At 44.7% G+C, this 23,359-nt stretch overlaps 1 protein-coding gene across 2 annotated transcripts in view; it reads right to left on the bottom strand.

Moving 5' to 3' along the window:
- The window catches only part of MYLK2 (myosin light chain kinase 2), a 48,782-nt gene that overhangs the window by 11,723 nt on the left and 13,700 nt on the right, over positions 1–23,359 (bottom strand). For both annotated transcript variants that reach the window (XM_067468280.1, XM_067468281.1), the window contains exons 3-6: positions 18,538–18,917; positions 7,189–7,294; positions 3,849–3,942; positions 438–547 (exon numbers count right to left, since the gene is read on the bottom strand). In XM_067468280.1, coding sequence (XP_067324381.1) covers positions 438–547; positions 3,849–3,942; positions 7,189–7,294; positions 18,538–18,917 — 690 coding nt within the window. The remainder of the gene's footprint in view (positions 1–437; positions 548–3,848; positions 3,943–7,188; positions 7,295–18,537; positions 18,918–23,359) is intronic.

The raw sequence follows: 23,359 nt of genomic DNA, 5'->3' as shown, positions 1-23,359 counted from the left end.
TTACAGTTATGAAATAGCAACTAAAATAATGTTATGGCTGGGGGTCACCACAACATGAGGAACTGTATTAAGGGGTCGCAGCATTAGGAAGGTGGAGAACCACTACTCTAAATGTTTGGTTTATATATTTAAATATCTAAGTTTGTTATTTTTGAGTTGTTCTATAAGTACACCTGATGTTGTTTATTTTATTGTTTATGATTTGATTTGTTTGTTATGTTATGCCGGCATTGAATGTTTGCCAATTTTCTATTGTGAACTGTCCTGAGTCCCCTCGGGGAGATAGGGCGGTATAGAAATAAAGTTGTTTATTATTATTATTATTATTATTATTATTATTATTATTATTATTATTATTATAGTCAATGCTCTGCAATCAGCCACAGGGCAACCCCTGCCTGTGCCCAAACCCCTCCTTGTTCTCTCTCACAACTCACAACTCCATGAAGAGCATAATCGTCTTTGGCGTCTCGATGGCATCATAGAGCTGAATCAGATTCCGGTGGTTCAGCTGATTCATCACATCGATTTCCACGTTGACCATCTCCTGCAAAGCAACGGCAGTGGATTACATAGCGGAACAACTCTCGTATTGTCGAAGGCTTTCATGGCTGGAATCACTAGGTTCTTGTGGGTTTTTTCAGGCTATAGGGCCTGCATCTATGGCAAGCATCCTCAGAGGTAGTGAGGTCTGTTGGAAAAAGGACAATGGGTTTATATATCTGTGGAATGACTGGGGTGGGGCAAGGAGCTCTTCCCTGCTAGAGCTAGGTGTGAATGTTTCAGCTGATCACCTTCATTAGCATTTGAAGGCCTGCCTGAGCCTGGGAAAACCTTTTGTTGAGAGGTGTTAAGTTGTGTCTGGTTGTTTCCTCTCTGCTGCTTTGCTGTTGTAATTTTAGAGTTTTTTTAATACTGGTAGTCAGATTTTGTTCATTTTCATGGTTTCTTCCTTTCTGTTGAAATTGTCCATATGCTTGTGGATTTCAATGGCTTCTCTGTGTAGTCTGACATGGTGGTTGTGAGAGTGGTCCAGCATTTCTGTGTTCCCAAATAATATGCTGTGTCCAGGCTGGTTCATCAGGTGCTCTGCTATGGCTGACTTCTGGGAACCACTGACTGCATAGGGAAGCTGATGAGGAAACACAACATACAAACAATCTACAAACCCACCAAGAAAATCCAGCAAAGGCTACGTTCAGCAAAGGACAAGAGGGATCTTCTCACCTCTGCAGGAGTCTACTGTGTACCATGCAGCTGTGGACAAGTCTACAGAGGGACCACCCAACGCAGCTTTGCCCAAACACGCATCAAGGAACATGAAAGGCACTGCAGACTACTTCAACCAGAGAAGTCAACCATAGCAGAGCACCTGATGAACCAGCCTGGACACAGCATATTATTTGAGAACACAGATATGCTGGACCACTCTCACAACCACCATGTCAGGCTACACAGAGAAGCCATTGAAATCCACAAGCATGTGGACAATCTCAACAGAAGGAAGAGACCATGAAAATGAACAAAATCTGGCTACCAGTATTAAAAAACTCTAAAATTACAACAGCAAAACAGCAGAGAGGAAACAACCAGGCACAACTTAACACCTCTCAACAAAAGGTTTTCCCAGGCTCAGGCAGGCCTTCAAATGCTAATGAAGGTGATCAGCTAAACATTCACACCTAGCTTCAGCAGAGAAGAGCTCTGTGCCCCACCCCAGCCATTCCACAGATATATAAACCCATTGTCCTAATTCCAACAGACCTCACTACCTCTGAGGATGCTTGCCATAGATGCAGGCGAAACATCAGGAGAAATGCCTCTAGAACATGGCCCTATAGCCCGAAAAAACCCACAAGAACCTAGGAACAACTCTCATTTACTCCACTGAACTACAGTTCCCAAAGTATCTAGCTTTAACTGAGGCTGGATCTACACTACCATATAAAATCCAGATGATCTGCTTTGAACCGGATTATATGGCAGTGTAGTCTCATATCATCGAGTTCAAAGCAGATTATGTAGATGATCTGCTTTGAAAATTTGGATAATATTCCAGTCCAGAAAAGGCCCTAGTCCTTTTTGACAGAGTTCCTTGGGAACTGTACTTTGGAGAAATGGAGCACACTCTGGCAGACAACTGCAAAATACAAATCCCAGAACTATGTCAAAATATATGCAGCGGAGCAGTTGCAGCAATTCCTAGACGACACAGCTGGACTAGATCCCTTCCAGTCCGGCTTCCGTGCGGGGCACGGGGCAGAAACTGTGCTGGTCTCCATCACGGATCACCTTCGATCCCAGCTTGACCAGGGCAGGTCGGCACTGCTTGTATCATTGGATCTCACAGCAGCATTTGACACAGTCGGCCACAATCTTTTGACCCACCGCCTTGCTGTTGCTGGAGTCAGGGGGAGAGCTTTAAACTGGCTCTCCTCCTTCCTTCACAACCGTGGACAGCAAGTGGAGAGGGGAGGCCTGGTCTCTGAGAGGTCCCCTCTCTCTCTCTTGTGGGGTTCCTCAGGGGGCCATTCTCTCCCCTCTGTTGTTTAACATCTATATACGACCACTTGCTCAGCTGGTTCGAGGTTTTGGGCTTGAGTGTTATCAGTACGCCGATGACACTCAGCTGGTGCTGAAGATGGAAGGCCGACCGGACTCTGTACCCAATTGTTTCCATCAGTGCCTCGAGGCCGTGACTGGATGGCTGCGTGCCAGCAGGTTGAGGGTGAATCCAACAAAGACGGAGATCCTATGGCTGGGTCGACCGGGCAGTGGGGATATCCAGCTGCCTACCCTGGATGGCGAGACACTACGCTTGTCATCACTGGTCAAGAGTCTGGGAGTCCTTTTGGACCCTCTGCTGACGATGGAAGTCCAGGTCTCCGCCGTGAGCAGAACCGCCTTTTTTCATCTGTGGCAAGCTAGACGACTGGCCCCCTCCCTGTTCAGGGATGACCTAGCTACGGTGATTCAGGCCACAACCATCTCAAGACTGGACTACTGTAACGCCCTCTACATTGGCCTTCCTCTGTCGGTGATCCGGAAGCTCAAGCTGATACAAAATGCAGCTGCTTGGCTTCTTGCGGGAATTCCGATGAGATGCCACATAACACCAATCTTACTACAGCTGCATTGGTTACCAATTGAGCACCGGATCACCTTCAAAGTGATGGTACTCACCTTTAAGGCCTTGCATGGTCTGGGGCCGATGTATCTGAGGGACCACCTCACCCCCTACCAACCCCAGAGATCCCTCCGTTCTGAGGACCAAGATCAATTGGAAGTCCCCAGTGTCAAGACCTTGCGCCTAACAGCAACCAGACGCAGAGCCTTCACAGCAGTGGCACCATCACTCTGGAATACTCTGCCACTTGACGTCCGTGCCTTGCGGGACTTACCAGTTTTCCGCAGGGCATGTAAGACATACCTGTTTCGACAGGCTTTTAATGTTTGATATTGTTGTTTTTAAATTGTTTTAAACTGCTTTTAAGTTTTGTTAGATTTTAGCTATTCTTGTAAGCCGCTCCGAGCCCCAGGGGAGTGGCGGCATATAAGTTTAAATAATAAACAAACAAACAAACAAATAAATAAATAAATAAAATAGGCACTAGATTGTTATGACAGTGAAGTGTGGAGACCTTCTGTATTCTCGGGCCCAACCAGAGATGGAACAGACTATGCATCACCTTACGATGTCTATAAACGCTTTACCAGAAGTGGAAAGAACCTCTTCACATGACAGCGATTCTGGAACACTAGGCATGAAGCGACACTTGCAGCACAATATACTCAGGAAGAAACACACCACCACCACGTATATTTGTACAATTCCTCGGAAGACATACCTTGTCTTTTGGACCCATCACCTTTATTGTTTTCACAGCGAGCTTCAGGCCTGTCTCCTTCACTGTGCACACACGGACCTCTCCAAACTTCCCTCTGTGGAACACAGCATGAAAACAACATTGCACTAAGCGTATTTCAGTCAAATCCAATGCAGAAGACACAATAACATTGCACTCAGGCAAGAGGAAAAAGAACAGAAAATTTTTACTCTTATCAGCAGAGTTAAAACATAAACTTGCAATGTTACAAAAAGTGCAACAAACTTACGTAGTCTTTGTAAGCAATACAGAATAAGTCTTCTTCACCTTCATTCAAATGAGAGAGCAGTAGAAATGGTTGAGCAAAATGCCTGAGCAAAGGCTCCTCAGAGCAAAGGCTGAACTGTATTCTAAAAACCATACAGTTACACCCCACCGGGTGTGGTCCAAACTTACTAGCTGACCTACATTAGCAGCTGCACATAATAATTAACAGCATACGGATTTCTTTAACACACGCACAAACACACGCACATACTTGATCCTGTTACAACTTACTGTAACAAAATCAAATCTTCCTTCAGTCTTTCCAAAAACTCCCTCCTTGCATTTGATTTAACTCCCTACTCCAGTGGTTCTCAACCTGGGGTCCCCAGATGTTTTTGGCCTACAACTCCCAGAAATCCCAGCCAGTTTACCAGCTGTTAGGATTTCTGGGAGTTGAAGGCCAAAAACATCTGGGGACCCACAGGTTGAGAACCACTGCCCTAATCCTTGTTGTAGACCCAAGTTTATTTTATTTTATTTTATTTTATTTACTTCATTTATATACCGCTTTTCTCAGCCCTTAGGCAACTCAAAGTGGTTAACAACAGTTTCAATACACACATTACAAAATCATGGGAGCATTTAAAAGCAATAGCATAACAACAAACATCAATATGACAAATCAATCACGTCTCATCAATAGAATCAGAATCCAGTCTCATCATCCGTTATTCCATGTTCCTATAATCAATTACACTGCCTAATCGAATGCCTGTTCGAACAGCTAGGTCTTCACTTTCCTCCGAAATGCCAATAAGGAGGGGGCCAATCTGATATCTGTAGGAACGGCATTCCACAGCCGAGGGGCCACCACTGAGAAGGCCCTGTCTCTCGTTCCCGCCAGGCGTGCTTGTGATGTCGGCGGGACTGAGAGCAGGGCCTCCCCAGATGATCTTAATGTCCTAGTCGGTTCATAGGAGGAGATGCGTTCGGACAGGTAAGTCGTGCCAGAACCGTTTAGGGCTTTAAAGGCTAAAATCAGCACTTTGAATTGTGCCTGGTAGCAAACTAGCAGCCAGTGGAGCTGGTGCAACAGAGGAGTTGTATGCTCCCTGAGTGCCGCTCCTGTTAGCATCCTGGCTGCCGAGTGTTGGACCATTTGAAGCTTCCGAGCAGTCTTCAAAGGCAACCCCATGTAGAGAGCGTTGCAGTAGTCTATACGGGATGTAACCAGAGCGTGGACTACCGTGACCAAGTCAGACTTCCCAAGGTACGGGTGCAGCTGGCGCACAAGTTTTAACTGTGCGAATGCTCCCCTGGTCACCGCTGAAACCTGGGGTTCCAGTCTCAGTGATGGGTCCAGGATCACTCCCAAGCTACGAACCTGTGTCTTCAGGGGGAGTGTAACCCCATCCAACACAGGCTGTAACCTTATGCCCTGTTTGGCCTTGCGACTGACCAGGAGTACCTCTGTCTTGTCCGGATTCAATTTCAATTTGTTCGCCCTCATCCAGACTGTTACAGTGGACCTGAACAGCCTCCTTCGTAGCAGGTGGAAAGGAGTGACAGAGTTGGACAGTCTAAATAGTTTTCTAAGATCTACAGAGATATTCGCAGGAACACCTCAGCAAGTGAGAGTTCAAAAGTGGCAGGCTAAAACCCAGAACCTCAATCATGGCTGATACCGAATGAGAGACTACCTCCTGGGCACACAGAAAACTGGGCGCCTTGGAAGGTACTGAACAGGCTGCGCTCTGGCACCACGAGATGCAGAGCCAACCTTAAGAAGTGGGGCAACAAAGTGGAGTCCATGACATGTGAGTGTGGAAGAAACCAAACTACAGACCACCTACTACAATGCAGACTGAACCCTGCCACATGCACAATGAAGGACCTTCTCACAGCGACACCAGAGACACTCCAAGTGGCCAACTAATGGTCAAAAGGCATTTAATATAATGCCAAGTTTTCAAACTTTGTGGTTTTGTTTGTTTGTTTGTTGTTGTTTTAAAAAATACATAACAATTGTACCCTTGGTTTGCTCCTGATACAATAAATAAATAGTCAGAATCCATCCCTCTCCATGTTCCCTTTTCCCCATTCTCCTAGGCTTCTTCCACATGGCTATATAAAATAATAATAATAAAAATAGTAACTCTTTATTTATATTCTGCCCTTCTCACCCCGAAGAGGACTCAGGGCAGATCACAAGTGTACATACATGACAAACATTCAGTGCTTTTTGTATAGACAGTACACAGGGGGTGCTGTCGCTCCATCCTCTATGACAAAGAGCCATCAGGACTTCCTCATTTCAGCATTTTCTGATATTCTTTTCCTTTATGACATTGTAAGACACCTCCCCTGCTTTTAGCAGTACTTAATTTCTCTAGTTACAACTTAAGCTGTTTTCGAACTGCTTAGGTAAACAGTGAGCAGGGCTGACGGTCGGCCGCTCATGCCGACCCAGGGCTTTGAACTTGCAACCTTTCGGTTGATAGATCTTATAGTTGCTGATGATTTACCAGCAGTGCTAAACCTCTGATGATCTGCTTTGAACTGCATTATATGGCAGTGTAGACTCATATAATCCAAGTCAAAGCAGATCATGTGGATTATCTGATTGCAAAATCTGGATTATATGGCAGTGTAGAAGGACCCTACTCCAAACTGGGAACTCCAAGGGGGAAGCAAGTTTTTTTGTCTCTTAAACTATAGAGCATTGTGCACACTGATTGTATATATGCAAAGACTACTGCTGCTAATATTGTAGGCAGTTTTGAATAGTTGGGTACAACTGCTAAAAGCCTCCAGACAGTGTGGTCATTGCATAAGAGTTGGGTACAACACCTAAAATCCTCCAAACAGTGTGGTCATTGGGTAAGAGTTGGGTACAACTCCTAGAATCCTCCAAACAGTGTGGTCATTGGGTAAGAGTTGGGTACAACTCCTAGAATCCTCTAGACAGCATGGTCACTGGGCAAGGTGGGTATTATATAGAATTTTCCAAGTTCTGCATCTAAAAGAACATCCCCATCAACCAGATACCAAAATGAGAGGAAGTGGCCAGTGAGGAAAAATATCATCTCCTTACCCTCCGAGCATCTCCTTGGTGTTGATGCTGTAGGTGTCTTTGATTTCTCCTGTTCTTAGTTTGACAATGCGGTGAGCGAAAGGTGCCAGTGGCGGAGGAGTGTCATCTGGGAGAGAAAGAAAAAAGGATTGGCATATGTAATGTTTGTCATGGAGTCAATGCAATGTAGTTGTTTGAGTGTCAAACCACAATTCTGGAAAGGCATGGGTAAACTTGGGCCCTCCAGGTGTTTTGGACTCCAACTCCCACAATTCCTAACAGCCGATAGGCTGTTAGGAATTGTGGGAGTTGGAGTTCAAAACACTTGGAGGGCCCAAGTTGGCCCATGCCTTCTCTACAGTTGGCCCATGCCTTCTCCAAGTTGCCCCATGCCTCTACCTCACCGGCACTGGTTAATAGGCATTTTTGTGATCTTCATAAGGCACCCATGAGATGACAAGAACCCAAAACAAGGGAGGGCAAGTAAAATCATCAAGGGTCTGGAGAACAAGCCTTATGAGGAGCGGCTTAAAGAGCTGGGCATGTTTAGCCTGAAGAAGAGAAGGCTAAATGGAGACATGGTGGCAAATCTCTTGGGAAGACAGGCGGACAAATGTCAGCGTGATGGAAGAAGCAAAGACCACCAGCATCGAAGCGATGGTCCTCCGCCATCAACTCCGCTGGACCGACCACGTTGTACGGATGCCCGACCACCGTCTCCCAAAGCAGTTGCTCTACTCCGAACTCAAGAACGGAAAACGAAATGTTGGTGGACAGGAAAAGAGAGTTAAAGATGGGCTGAAAGACAACCTTAAAAACTCTGGCATAGACACTGAGAACTGGGAAGCCCTGGCCCTTGAGCACTCCAGCTGGAGGTCAGCTGTGACCAGCAGTGCTGCAGAATTTGAAGAGGCACAAATGGAGGGTGAAAGAGAGAATCGTGCCAAGAGGAAGGGCATCAAGCCAACCCCGACCGAGACCGCCTCCCACCTGGAAACCAATGCCCTCACTGTGGGAGAAGATGCAGGTCAAGAATAGGGCTGCACAGTCACCTACGGACCCACCCCCAGGACACCAAACTTTGAGGACCATCATCCTCGGACTACGAGGGATCGCCTAAGCCTAAAGTATAAGTATGTGAGAGGAAGTCATCGTGAGGCGGTAGCAAGCTTGTTTTCTGATGCCCTGGAGACTAGGATGCAATGGAACAATGGCTTCAAACTACAAGAAAGGAGATTCCATCTGAACATGAGGAAGAACTTCCTGACTGTGAGAGCTGTTCAGCAGTGGAACTCTCTGCCCCGGAGTGTGGTGGAGGCTCCTTCTATTTAGGCTTTTAAACAGAGGCTGGATGGCCATCTGTCGGGGGTGCATTGAATGCAATTTTCCTGCTTCTTGGCAGAACAGGGTTGGACTGGATAGCCCATGAGGTCTCTTCCAACTCTAGGAGTCTATGATTCTGCATCACTTCCACAAAGGAGAATTTTCAAGGCATGTTCATAGGCTGACATCTACTGGCAAACTTGCCAAAGTGCATTTGAAGAAAGCCAATGACTGGGAATCATCTCGGTCATGGAAACCCCCTAAATTATCCTAGGCCAGTCACACCCTCTCAGCCTCAGAAAGGCATGGGAAAATCCCCTCTGAACATACTTTCCCTGGATTCTAGATTCACCGTATGATCGCCATAGGTCAGAAACAACAACAAGAAATCTCAATTATTTTTAGGCTGTATGGCCATGCTCCAGCAGCATTCTCTCCTAATGCTTTGCTGCATCTGTGGATGTCATCTTCAGTCGCTTCTGGTGTGAGAGAATTGGCCATCTGCAAGGACGTTGCCTAAGGGACGCCCGGATGTTTTGATGTTTTACCATCCTTGTGGGAGGATTCTCTCATGTCCCTGCATGGGGAGTTGGAGCTGACAAAGGGAGCTCATCCGTGCTCTCCCTGGATTTGAACCTATGATCTGTCGGTCTTCAGTCTTGCCAGCATAAGGGTTTAACCCATTGCACCGCAGGGGGCTCTTATGTTGCAATTAGCCAGCTTGAATAGCATTGAGTAGCCCTGAAGCTGCAAAGTCAATCAGAGAGGGTATCTGCATAGAGTTTCATTGACTTTGCAAAACTGCATGTCTACTCAAGTATCAATTCAAGCTTGCTAATTGCAACATTCATATTTCCTTTAAATTGACATATGCTCTTGAATAGAATTGAGTAGCCATGAAGCTGCAAAGTCAAGCAGAGAGGATATCTGCATAGAGTTTGATTGACTTTGCAAAACTGCATGGCCACTCAAATACTAATTCAAGCTTCCTAGTTGCAACATTCACACTTTCTTTAAATTGACAAATTTTCTTCAATAGCATTGAGTATCCTTGAAGCTGCAAAGTCAATCAGAGAGGGTATCTTCATAGAGTTTGATTGACTTTGCAAACTGCATGGTTACTCAAATACTAATTCAAGCTTGCTAATTGCAACATTCACACTTTCTTTAAACAGACATATGTTCTTGAATAGCACTGAGTAGCCATAAAGCTGCAAAGTAAATCAGGGAGGGTATCTGCATAAAGTTTGATTGACTTTGCAAACTGCAGGCATATGTTCTTGAATAGCATTGAGTAGCCATGAAGCTGCAAAGTCAATCAGAGAGGGTATCTGCATAGAGTTTGATTGACTTTGCAAAACTGCATGGCTACTCAAATACTCATTCAAGCTTGCTAATTGCAACATTCACACTTTCTTGTCTGTTTAAAGAAGTCCCGTATCCATCCTAAAATCATAGAACTGGAAGAGGCTACAAGCATTGAAAGCCGCGAGGTTTGCAAAGCCAGTCAGTGAGGGTAGCTTTGCCTCTCTTGCCTGATTGACTGTGCAGCTTCATGGCTATTCAATGCTATTCAAGCTTGCTAATTGCAACATTCACACTTGCTTTAAACAGCCAAGAGTTCTTTCTTTCTTCCACCCTGAACATTATTCCACATATCTGTCTGTCTGCCTGCCTGCCTGTCTGCCTGCCTGCCTGCCTGCCTGCCTGCCTGCCTGCCTATCTATCTATCTATCTATCTATCTATCTATCTATCTATCTATCTATCTATCTATCTATCTATCTATCTATCTATCTATCCGACTACACACTCCGCTAGCCTAATTTCCAACAGATCTCTGAAGATGCCATTAGCCACAGATGCAGGCAAAACGTCAGGAGAGAATGCTGCTGGAACATGGCCATACTGCCCAAAAAACCCAGAGCAACCCATTAACTCCAGCCTTGAAAGCCTCTGTCAATACAAATCTGGAAGACACTGTAATGGACAGTACTTTGCCTACGACTCATTGGGAATTATTTTTGCCCCATGGTACATCCCCAAAAAGGGTCACCCCAGTCTCTAAGACAATGTAAGATGAAGTCATTTGAGATAGAAGCCATTTGGAGGAATCCGTAAAGGAGAACGCATATGATGAGAACCCTGCTTTGAGGTTCCTACCAATATTGTTGACAATGCAAGGGTTTGACCATGTGCCTGATAACCTTAACTTAAGGCCCCTTCTATATTGCCATATAATCCAGACATCAAAGGAGATCATCAACATTATCTGCTTGGAAATGGATTATATGAGTCATATAATCTGCCATATAATCCACACTGCCATATAATCCAGCTCAAAGCAGATAATCTGGATTTTATATGGCAGTGTAGAAGAGCGATATATCTACATCAACAAAGGGGCTAGAACTGCCTTTGTCCCCTTTAGGAGTAGGTCCTTCGTAAAGACTGACTCCTATCCAGATCAACTCACTTCAAACCAAATGTTTTGCATCATCCCATTATCTAATGATAGTTTACAACAATACACAAGGCTTTAACTTTCAAACGGAGCCCTCAGTGGCGCAGCAGGTTAAACCAATGAGCTGCTAAACTAGCTGACCAAAAGGTTGACAATTCAAATCTGAGGAGTGGGATGAGCTCCCACTGTTAGCCCCAGCTTCTGCCAACCTAGCAGTTCGAAAACATGCAAGTGTGAGTATTTATTTTATTTATTTCCTATATTTATATTGCGCCCTTCTCACCCCCGAGGCGGACTCAGGATGGCCTCGCAAAGCACCATACGGTGTCGACATCATAAAGCAATCAACATTACATTAAAAAAAATTAAAATATTAAAACAATAGTTAAAACAATTGATTAACGTACGCCTATTAAAAATTGGAATCCAAATAGGTACTGCTCTGGCAGGAAACTAACAGCACTCCATGCAGTCATGCTGGCCACATGACCTTGGAGGTGTCTACGGACAAGACCGGCTCTTCGGCTTAGAAATGGAAATGAGCACCAACCTCCAGAGCCGGACACGACTAGACTTAATGTCAAGGGGAAACCTTTATTTTATCTAACTTTCAACTCATATGGACTCCAAAGCATGAGTATCACCTTCCATGAAAAAAAATAACATACCAAATTGTCCATTGAACAATAACAAAGCTTGTTTACTGCTTCCCTGGAGATTAGGACAAAGAACAATGGCTTCAAACTACAAGAAAGGAGATTCCATCTGAACATGAGGAAGAACTTCCTGACTGTGAGAGCTGTTCAGCAGTGGAACTCTCTGCCCTGTCATGTGGTAAAGGCTCCTTCTTTGGAACTTTTAAACAGAGGCTGGGTGGCCATCTGTCAGGGGTGATTTGAATGCAATTGTCCTGCTTCTTGGCAGAATGGGGTTTGACTAGATGGCCCATGAGGTCTCTTCCAACTCTTTGATTCTATGATTCTAAGCTCATTTAGTGTAGAGTTTGTCAGTACTGTTGTTTAACTGTGATGAAAATATTGTTTATAGTTTAAACTCAGTGTGTTAGCTGTAGATGTGCAATGCTGTGCAAAGGTTAAAGGCACAAAGCTTTGATTTATGCCTAGAGCACAACTTTGTACAGTTCCTGTCACGTCACACATTTCAAAGTTCAGATAACAGCACAGTCTCTTCCAGGGATGTGTCTTTGGCTATTCTTGTACATAGTTTTTGTAGTTTTGTAGAAAGTAACAATAAATCTTTAAGTGCTGTTCTGAGGCTTCGGAGCTGAATGGTGGCTGCATGCTTCGTTTGTTTTGTGCCTCTTAGCAGACACTCTGATGCCAATAAATCGACAGAGTTAACACCATTGTCTATAATTAGTTAAGTCTGTGCAGTCATAATCATAGCATCATAGAATCAAAGAGTTGGAAGAGACCTCATGGGCCATCCAGTCCAACCGTATTCTGCCAAGAAGCAGGAATATTGCATTCAAAGCACCCCTGACAGATGGCCATCCAGCCTCTGTTTAAAAGCTTCCAAAGAAGGAGCCTCCACCACACTCCGGGGCAGAGAGTTCCACTGCTGAACGGCTCTCACAGTCAGGAAGTTCTTCCTCATGTTCAGATGGAATCTCCTTTCTTGTAGTTTGAAGCCATTGTTCCATTGCGTCCTAGTCTCCAGGGAAGCACAAAACAAGCTTGCTCCCTCCTCCCTGTGGCTTCCTCTCACATATTTATGCATGGCTATCATATCTCCTCTCAGCCTTCTCTTCTTTAGGCTAAACATGCCCAGCTCCTTAAGCCGCTCCTCATAGGGCTTGTTCTCCAGACCCTTGATCATTTTAGTTGCCCTCCTCTGGACACATTCCAGCTTGTCAATATCTCTCTTGAATTGTGGTGCCCAGAATAGGACACAATATTCCAGGTGTGGTCTAACCAAAGCAGAATAGAGCATGGGGAGCATGACTTTCCTAGATCTAGACACTATGCTCCTATTGATGCAGGCCAAAATCCCGTTGGCTTTTTTTGCCGCCGCATCACATTCCTGGCTCATGTTTAACTTGTTGTTCACGAGGACTCCAAGGTCTTTTTCACACGTTCTGCTCTCAAGCCAGGCATTGTCCCCCATTCTGTAACATTCTGTAATAATGTAACAAGGCCATCATCAAAAGTAGGATAGGATGTAAGAGTGATGTCTACTTACTAGTATAATAAATAAAAGTTTCTAACTACCTCACTATCTGTTTATATACCTTCCAAATATAATAGGTTACAACTCCGATGAAGGCATGAGCAAACTTTGGCTATCCAGGGGTTTTGGACTGCAACTCCCACAATTCCTAACAGCCTACCAGCCAAAGTTTGCCTATTTCTGTATTAGCAGAACTGCTATTGGGATACTTTTCATTCCAGGCACCTGCTTTGCAATTGAGCTCTGCGTCTTCCTGACACATTGGAGACCACAAAGGCATTGTGTCGATTCAGGTTCTGCCTTCCTGTATTCCCCTTGGAAAAGATATGCAGGAGAGGCCCTGCAGTCACTGTCTCCTAATCTCCCCTGTGCTTTTCTTCAGAGATTTATGAAGGTTGAATGAAAAGTAATGCCTCCACCTTCGTTACTTGGGTTTGGATTTATCGTGTCATCAGCAACCAGACATTTGTATTACATTTTTAACAAAAACAAACAAACAGACAGACAAAACACAGAATTTGCAAGCTTGGTAGTTGATTAAATGTCCTTTGACCAGTATCTGGCCACTTGGAGTGCTTCTGGTGTTGCCGCAAGAAGGTCCTCCATGGTGCATGTGGCGGGGCTCAGGTTGCATTGCAGCAGGTGGTCCGTGGTTTGTTCTTCTCCACACTCACATGTTGTGGATTCCACTTTGTAGCCCCATTTCTTAAGGTTGGCTCTGCATCTCGTGGTGCCAGAGCGCAGTCTGTTCAGCGCCTTTCAAGTTGCCCAGTTTTCTGTGTGCCCAGGGGGGGAGTCTCTCATTGGGTATCAGCCATTGGTTGAGGTGCTGGGCTTGAGCCTGCCACTTTTGGACTCTCACTTGCTGGGGTGTTCCAGCGAGTGTCTCTGTAGATCTTAGAAAACTGTTTCTTGATTTAAGTCGTTGACATGCTGGCTGATACCCAAACAAGGGATGGGCTGGAGATGCAAAAAGTGGGCGCTAGAAACAATATAATACGAAAGCTGACTGGCACAACCTAGGGATCACAACCAGACACAGTGAAGACATCTGCCCTTGCGCTATGCTACTGTGCTTCTGAGTATGCATGTCCAGTGTACCTTTTGCTGCTGCACATTACATTAGCCAGCAAATACTTGATTTGGTTTCAGGGGAGCGTGCTTGCTCCATCCATGTTCAACATCTACACAAATGACCAGCCACTGCCAGAAGGGACAGAGACTTTCATCTATGCTGATGACTGTGCCATTACCGCTCAAGCAGGGAGCTCTGAGATGGTAGAACAGAAGCTCTCCGAAGCTCTAGGTGCTCTTATTGCCTATTACAGGGAAAACCAGCTGATCCTTAATCCATCTAAAACACAGACATGTGCCTTTCACCTTAACAACAGACAAGTATCCCGAGCTCTGAGGATTACCTGGGAAGGAATCCCACTAGAGCATTGCAACACACCCAAATACCTGGGAGTCACTCTGGACCGTGCTCTGACTTACAAGAAGCACTGCCTGAATATCAAGCAAAAAGTGGGCGCTAGAAACAATATCATGCGAAAGCTGACTGGCACAACCTGGGGATCACAACCAGACACAGTGAAGACATCTGCCCTTGCGCTATGCTACTCTGCTGCTGATTATGCATGCCCAGTGTGGAACACATCTCACCACACTAAAACAGTGGATGTGGCTCTTAATGAGACACGCCGCATTATCAGGGGGTGCCTGCGCCCTACACCACTGGAGAAATTACACTGTTTCGCTGGTATTGCACCACCTGACATCCGCCGGGAAGTAGCAGCCAGTAGTGAAAGGACCAAGGCAGAGACATCTCCAGCCCATCACTTGGGTTGGATAGGAATATTTTAATAAATCAAATGCAAAAATAATCCTTAGTATGTGCTCTTTAACCACCACTATTCACTTTTCCACATAATCACCAGACAATTGGATACATTTGTGCCAACAATGAACAATTTTTCTGAAGCCGTCACGGAAGACGTCGACACTCTGTTTCCGCAACCAGCGTCTCACAGTTCTCTCATCCTGGGTACCCATCGTGCACAGATCTTCCGATAGCCAAGCAAAGCAACCATGTGACCCACACGTTCTTGTGCAATGTCGATTATACTTGAAATTTCTCTCTGAGTGATACAACAATTGTCCTGAATCAATCTGTCAAACTTTTGCTTGTGAAACTCAATGGTTGCTGTCACAGGACGTCCAACTCTTTGTTAGTCCTGCAAGTCAGATGTTCCCACCTCAACATCCTTAAACTTAGTGGGTTGTTGTAGGTTTTTTCGGGCTATATGGCCATGTTCTAAAGGCATTTTCTCCTGACGTTTCGCCTGCATCTATGACAAGCATCCTCAGAGGTAATGGGGTCTGTTGGAATATGAAAGGCACTGCAGACTCCTTCAACCAGAGAAGTCAGCCATAGCAGAGCACCTGATGAAGCAGCCTGGACACAGCATTTTATTTGAGAACACAGAAATGCTGGACCACTCTCACAACCACCATGTCAGACTACACAGAGAAGCCATTGAAATCCACAAGCTAATCAAGGTGATCAGTTGAAAAATTCACACCTGGCTCCAGCAGACAAGAGTCCTTTGTCTCACCCTGGTCATTCCACAGATATATAAACCCTTTTTCCTATTTCCAACAGACCTCACAACCTCTGAGAATGCTTGCCATACATGCAGGCAAAATGTCAGGAGAAAATACCTTTAGAACATGGCCATATAGCCCGAAAAAACCTACAACAACCCAATGATTCCGGCCATGAAAGCCTTCGACAATACATCTTTCAACTTACTCACCCAATGATGCACAGTACGCACATCAACACAATCACTATAAACAGCTTGCATTCTCTGATGGATCTCCTTTGGGGTGACATCTTCTGCTGTCAAGAATTCAATGACTGCAAGTTGCTTAAGTCGCATTGACCAACCATCTGCACAGGGTTCCATACTTCACACCTTAACAACACAACTGTTCAATACTAAGGCTCCCCACTGAAATGGAACTGTAGAGGAGAGTCTACTGAACAAGCCAGTACCTGCCGCATACCAGTATTGCCATCTGTTGAGGAGTTACGAAGGTGGAGGCATTACTTTTCATTCAACCCTCGTAGCTTGACATTTTGCTCACCTGCCTTTCAAGGTTTCAGCTACAGATTCTCAGGCTCCTGAATTCTGCAAACCTTACAACTGCACAAGGAAACTGCAGTTGCCTAAAATAGATTCAGCCTCAAGCAACGTAACCCATTAACACCCAACATCTACTATCCTTTGCCATTTTAATTATTGGCTTTATATAAGCCAAGTAGAACCCAGTATCCACTGGACTGATACTCACAGTTTCATTTGCCCACATCTGGCAAAATATATTCCTTCTAGAGCCTTTGAGCAATTGTATGACATACAGTCCAATTGCAATATCTGTAGAGGACACGTTCCAGGATTTATTTTGCATGGATATGCAAAACTATGGATATTAGCCAACCATCTTGAAGGAACAACTTATATTGGAAGCTGACCATACAGTAACACTGGAGGGCCTAGAGATGCTTAGGGATGTGTGTTGATAGAATAACAACAACAGCAACAACAACAACAACAAGCCATCAAAGCCAGAATTGAAAAGTTGACGACAGATCTCAAGTGTAGACTTTGCAAGGAAGCAGATGAAACAATAGATCACATCCTCAGCTGCTGCAAGAAGATTGCACAGACAGACTACAAGCAGAGGCACAACACCGTTGCTCAGATGATTCATTGGAACTTGTGCCACAAATACCATCTGCCTGCGACAAAGAAATGGTGGGATCACAAGCCGGAAAAAATTACAGAAAATGAACAAACTATTTGGGACTTCCGAATTCAGACTGACAGAGTTGGAGTACAATACTCCTGACCTCATGGTCATGTTAAAAAACCAAGTATGGATTGTTGATATTGCAATCCCAGGTGACAGCAGGATTGAAGATAAGCAACTGGAAAAGCTAACACGATATGAGGATTTAAAGATCGAACGTCAAAGACTCTGGCACAAGCCGGTCAAGGTGGTCCCAGTGGTGATTGGCACACAAGGTGCAGTGCCTAAAGACCTTGGCCTGCACTTAAACACAATCAGCGCTGACAAAATTACCATCTGCCAGCTGCAGAAGGCCACCTTACTGGGATCTGCAGGCATTATTCACCGATACATCACACAGTCCTAGACACTTGGGAAGTGTTTGACGTGTGATCCAACACAACAGCCAGCCGAGTGTCTGCTGTGGACTCATCTTGTTGTGTTTCAAATAATAATAATAATAATAATAATAATAATAAATAAATAAGCCATCAGAACAAATGTCTTCAAAGTCGAATTGAAAAGTTGATGACAGATCCCAAATGCAGACTCTGCAAGGAAGCAGATGAAACAATAGATCACATCATCGGCTGCTGCAAGAAGATCACGCAGACAGACTACAAGCAGAGGCACAATACCGTTGCTCAGATGATTCATTGGAACTTGTGCCACAAATAACATCTGCCTGCAACAAAGAACTGGTGAGATCACAAGCCAGAAAAAATTACAGAAAATGAACAAGCCAAACTACTCTGGGACTTCTGAATTCAGAGAGACAGAATTGTGGAGCACAATACTCCAGACCTCACAATCGTGTTAAAAAACAAAGTATGGATTGTCGATGCATCCCAGGTGACAGCAGGATTGAAGAGAAACAACTGGAAAAACTGACACAATATGAGGATTTAAAGCTTGAACTGCAAAGACTCTGGCACAAGCCAGTCAAGGGAGTCCCAGTGGTGATCGGCACACTGGGTGCAGTGCCTAAAGACCTTGGCCTGCACTTAAACACAATCGGCGCTGACAAAATTACCATCTGCCAGCTGCAGAAGGCCACCTTACTGGGATCTGCATGTATTATTCACCGATACATCACACAGTCCTAGACGCTTGGGAAGTGTCTGACATGTGATCCAATACAACAACCAGCAGAGTGATCTTGTCTGCTGTGGAGTCATCTTTTTTGTGGTTTTGTCACAAGTGGATGGTAAAGCGACAGCTCCCCCGGTGGCCAGAATCCAGAATTCAAGACACAGTCCCTCATGAAGTTAAATAGCATCTGTGTGTCTGTCTATATATGTTGTGTGTCTATGACATTGAATGTTTGCCATGTATGTGTGTATTGTGATCCGCCCTGAGTCCCCTGTGGGGTGAGAAAGGCAGAATATAAATACTGTAAATAAATAAATAAAAGGTTTGTAACCCATGGATGGCCTGTATCTCATTCCCCATCACCATCTCCCACTGCTCCCCACTTCTACCGCTTGCTCCGACCAATGTGGCCACAGACCAGGGATGCCCAAGGCCTGGGTGGCCTTACCCAAGATCATAGTCGGGTCTTCTTTGCCAAAGTCCGGCGTGAGGTAGGGTCCGGTTGTAGGGGCTGGCACGAAGGGAGGAGCGCTGACCTCTGGCGGGGAGGCCACATCCGCCTTGCTTTCGGAAGGTACCTGTCCAGCTGGAAGGGACTCCTTTGCTGAGGCCTCGGCCACAGAATCCGCACTTGTGCTCTCTGGAGCCAAATCAGGCTTTTGGGCCAAGGTCCTTTCGGCCTCCTTCTCGGTCGGAAGCGGTTGCCCTCCAGCCGGATCCTGCGCTAGGACAGGAGCCTCCATATCCTTGGAGTCTTCGGCCTTTGGTTCTTCTTTTGGCTTCTGCTCCCCTTGAGCGTCCAAAGCTTCCTCAGGAATATCTTCCAAGCTGAAACAGTGAAACAGAAGAAGTTTATTTATTATTATTTATTTACAGCATTTATATTCCGCTCTTCTCACCCCGCAGGGGACTCAGGGTGGATTACAGTGTACATATATGGCAAACATTCAATGCCAATTTTGACATACAACATATACAGACATACACAAAGGCTATTTAACTTTTTCTGGCCGCCAGGGGAGCTGTCGCTTTCATCGTCCATCTGCGACGCTGATGAAGCACTTCCACATTCCCCGCATGCTTCCCCGCTGGAATGCTTTGCTGGAGTGCTTCTTTATGGCCTCATAAATTAGTTAATTTAGCCTCCCCACACTTTAAGGTGGTACCTAATTTTCCTACTTGACAGATGCAACTGTCTTTCGGGTTGCAAAGGTCGACAACAGGCTACACAATTGGTTGGAAACCCACTCCAACCAGGGCTGGCTTCGAACCCATGACCTTTTGGTCAGAGTGATCTTAATGCAGCTGACACTCAGCCAGCTGTGCCATAATCCCGGTGCATTAGAAATTAATTGCGTGTGGAACACACACGCCAGAACACTACACTTCAATCTTGGAGGACCATCATACCTAGTTATCTAGTTACCTACGGTAATTTGATAAACAATAACGTAATAATAAGGTTTGCATTGGAGGAAGTAATCATGACAATGAAATGCGCATATAGAAAGGCGATACCTGGCTTGAAAACAGTTCATGTGAAAGAGATTTAGGAGTCTGAATAGACCACAAGCTGAACATGAGCCAACAATGTGACGCAGCAGTTCAAAAAGCCAGTGAAAAAAGCCAAAGAAGACGCAGAGTAATGGATTCAAATGGCAGGAAAAAGAGGTCCCATCTCAATATCAGGAAGAACTTACTAATGGTCAGAGCTGTTCAACAGTGGAACATGTTGCCTGGGACTCTCTTCAACAGAGGCTGGATAGCCATCTGTCAGGAGGGCTTAGAACAGTGGTTTTCAACCTTCCTAATGCCGCGACCCCTTAATACAGTTCCTTATGTTGTGTTGACCCCCAACCATAACATTATATTCGTTGCTACTTCATAACTGTCATTTTGCTACTGTTATGAATCCTCATGGAAATATCTGATATGCAGAAAGTATTTTCATATGCTGGACCAAATTTGGCACAAATACCCGATACACCCAAATTTGAATACTGGTGGGATTGGGGGTCAGGGATTGGTTTTGTTATTTGGGAGTTTTAGTTGCTGGGATTTATAGTTCACCTACATTCAAAGAGCATTCTGAACTCTACCAATGATGGAATTGGACCAAACTTGGCACACAGAACTCCCATGACCAACGAAAAATACTGGAAGGGTTTGGTGGGCATTGACCTTGCGTTTGGAAGTTGTAGTTTGCCTACACCCAGAGAGCACTGTGGATTCAAACAATGATGGATCTGGATCAAACTTGGCATGAATATTCAATATGCCCAAATGTGAACACTGGTGAAGTTCGAGGAAAATAGACCTTGACATTTGGGAGTTGTAGTTGCTGGGATTTATAGTTCACCTACAACCAAAGAGCATTCAGAAGCCCACCAACGATAGAATTAGGCCAAATTCCCCACACAGAACTCCCATGACCAACAGAAAATACTGTCTGTGATGGTCTTTGGCGACCCCTCTGACACCCTCTTGTGACCCCTCCAGGGGTCCCGACCCCCAGGTTGAGAACCACTGGCTTAGAATCAAAGAGTTGTAAGAGACCTCCTGGGTCATCCAGTCCAACCCCATTCTGCCAAGAAGCAGGAATATTGAATTCAAATCACCCCTGACAGATGGTCATGCAGCCTCTGTTTAAAAGCTTCCAAAGAAGGAGCCTCCACCACACTCCGGGGCAGAGAGTTCCACTGCTGAATGGCTCTCATGGTCAGGAAGTTCTTCCTCATGTTCAGGTGGAATTTTCTTTCTTGTAGTTTGAAGCCATTGTTCCCTTGCGTCCTAGTCTCCAGGGCAGCAGAAAACAAGCTTGCTCCCTCCTCCCTATGACTTCCCCTCACATATTTATACATGGCCATCATGTCTCCACTCAGCCTGATCTTCTTCAGGCAAAACATGCCCAGCTCTTTAAGCCGCTCCTCATAGGGCTTGTTCTCCAGACCCTTGATCATTTTAGTTGCCCTCCTCTGGATACATTCCAGTTTGTCAGCATCTCCCTTCAATTGCAGTGCCCAGAATTGGACACAGTATTCCAGGTAAAGTGGTCTGACCAAGGCAGAATAGAGCATGGAGAGCAGGACTTCCTGGATCTAGACACTATGCTCCTATTGATGCAGGCCAAAATCCCATTGGCATTTTTTGCCGCTGCATCACATTGTTGGCTCATGTTTAACTTGTTGAATGATGTACTCTTGTATGGCACAATGTGGTTGTGCTGGATGCTCTCAAGCAATCTCTTCCAACTTTATGATTCTATGATAAAGTTTTCCTTACAGGAAATAGGTTTAGGAAGCATCAGCTGGGGGTCGCAAGTCCAACCTATTGATCTCCTGGTTGTGTATGTGTTATTTATTCCTTTTAACATTGTACGTTATCATGCACTTGATATCATGTATTAATCTCGCATGTGTTTTATAGAGTATACAATTGTTCGTGTGAGCATGTTTTGTTTCATAAAGGTATTTTCAAAACAACAACAGTAAACTTGAAATTCCCAGGTGCTACACCTAACCCCAGCAACACTGAGGAGTGAAAAAAAATCTTTAAAGTCTCTGCAGATAATGGGATTTGGCTTCCACCACCATTTCTCCCAAAACATGGAATTTGTGCAAATATTTCTAGGTCCTCCGTGGCATTGCTAAAGAGACCACATTTATTAACTTGTGCACCAGCTGCACGCATACCTTGGGAAGTCTGACTTGGCCATGGTGGTCCACACTCTGGTTCCATCCCATATAGACTACAGCAACACCCTCTACATGGGGTTGCCCTTGGAGACTGTTCAGAAGCTGCAAATGGTCCAATGGGCGGCACCTAGATTACTAACAGAAGCGGTGTTCAGGGAGCACACAACTCCTCTGCTGTGCCAACTCCACTGGCTGCCAGTCTGCTACTGGGCACAATTCAAAGTGCTGGCTTTAGCCTTTAAAGCCCTAAATGGTTCCGGCCCAGCTTACCTGTTCGAACGTATATCTCCCTATGAACCATCTAGGTCTTTAAGATCGTCTGGGGAGGCCCTGCTCTCAGTCCCACCTCCTTCGTAGACGCGTTTGGCGGGGACAAGAGACAGGGCCTTCTCAGTGGTGGCCCCTCGGCTATGGAACGCCCTTCCTAGGGATATCAGATCAGCCCCCTCCCTCCTAACAGTTCGAAAAAGAGTTAAAACCTATCTTTTTGAGCAAGCATTTGCAAATGCAGTGTAACAGGCTAATTTAGATCCACGGAACGATTGGACAATGCAACCGGAAAATGATTTTAGTAATGAGATGCTGAAGACTTGTGTTTTATTGTTCTTATTGTTCCTATTGTTTTTATATGGTTTATATTATATTTAAATGTTTTTAATTATATTTTATGTCAGGAGACGTCAGGAGAAATGCCTCTAGAACATGGCCATATAGCCTACAACAACCTACAACAACCCATATTTTATGTTGTTGGGGGCATTGAATTATGCCGATTGTAAACCGACTTGAGTCGCCTTCGGGCTGAGTAAGGCGGAATATAAATATGGTAAACAAACAAACAAATCTGCAAAAAGGTAAACATATAAAGCTGGAAGAACCAATTGTTGTATGAAAACTCCCTTTAAAGTGTCATTTCACTATTATTGTGATAAAAGAGAGAGAAACCTGCTTGAAGGAGGGAATAAAATGTGGCAACTAGTGCCAAGAATTGCCCGACAACTAAAATACCATTTAGATATTTTAAAACAGTCCAGCAGCTGTAGAAAAAACACTACTACTTCCTAACACAGCTTCCATAAATAACAACAACAAAAACCACAGTATTTATCCTTTTTGGAGATATCTTGCGGAAACACTGCACTCTCAGAACAATATGTTACAAACAATATGTTACAAATAATTCGATTTAGAACAAAGAAGTAATTGGGTCTGTTTTGGGAGCTGGTTTCCTTAGCTGGCTGCTTTAAATTGTTGTTGTGGTTGTTGTTGTTGTTGTTGTTGTTGTTGTGTCCCTTCAGGTCTAATGGCAGCCCTAAAATGAGCCTGTTACAGCACATCGTTTTTGGCTGAACTGTTTTTAACCACTTGTGTGTGTGTATGTGTGTGTGTGTGTGTGTATACACACACACACACAATGTTTTTAATTAGAGTCCTCTTTGGGAGAGATAAAGAGGGGGAACAACAACAACAACAACAACAACAACAACAACAACAACAATAATAGTAATAATAATAACAACAACAACAACAACAACAATAATAATTTAGTAATTGTAACTGCAGTAGACTCTCAAC

This window comes from Anolis sagrei, chromosome 4, assembly GCF_037176765.1.
Source record: "Anolis sagrei isolate rAnoSag1 chromosome 4, rAnoSag1.mat, whole genome shotgun sequence".
NCBI lineage: Eukaryota > Metazoa > Chordata > Lepidosauria > Squamata > Dactyloidae > Anolis > Anolis sagrei.
The sequence above is the reverse complement of the archived record's forward strand: the minus strand, read 5'-3'. Positions and strand labels throughout refer to the sequence as shown.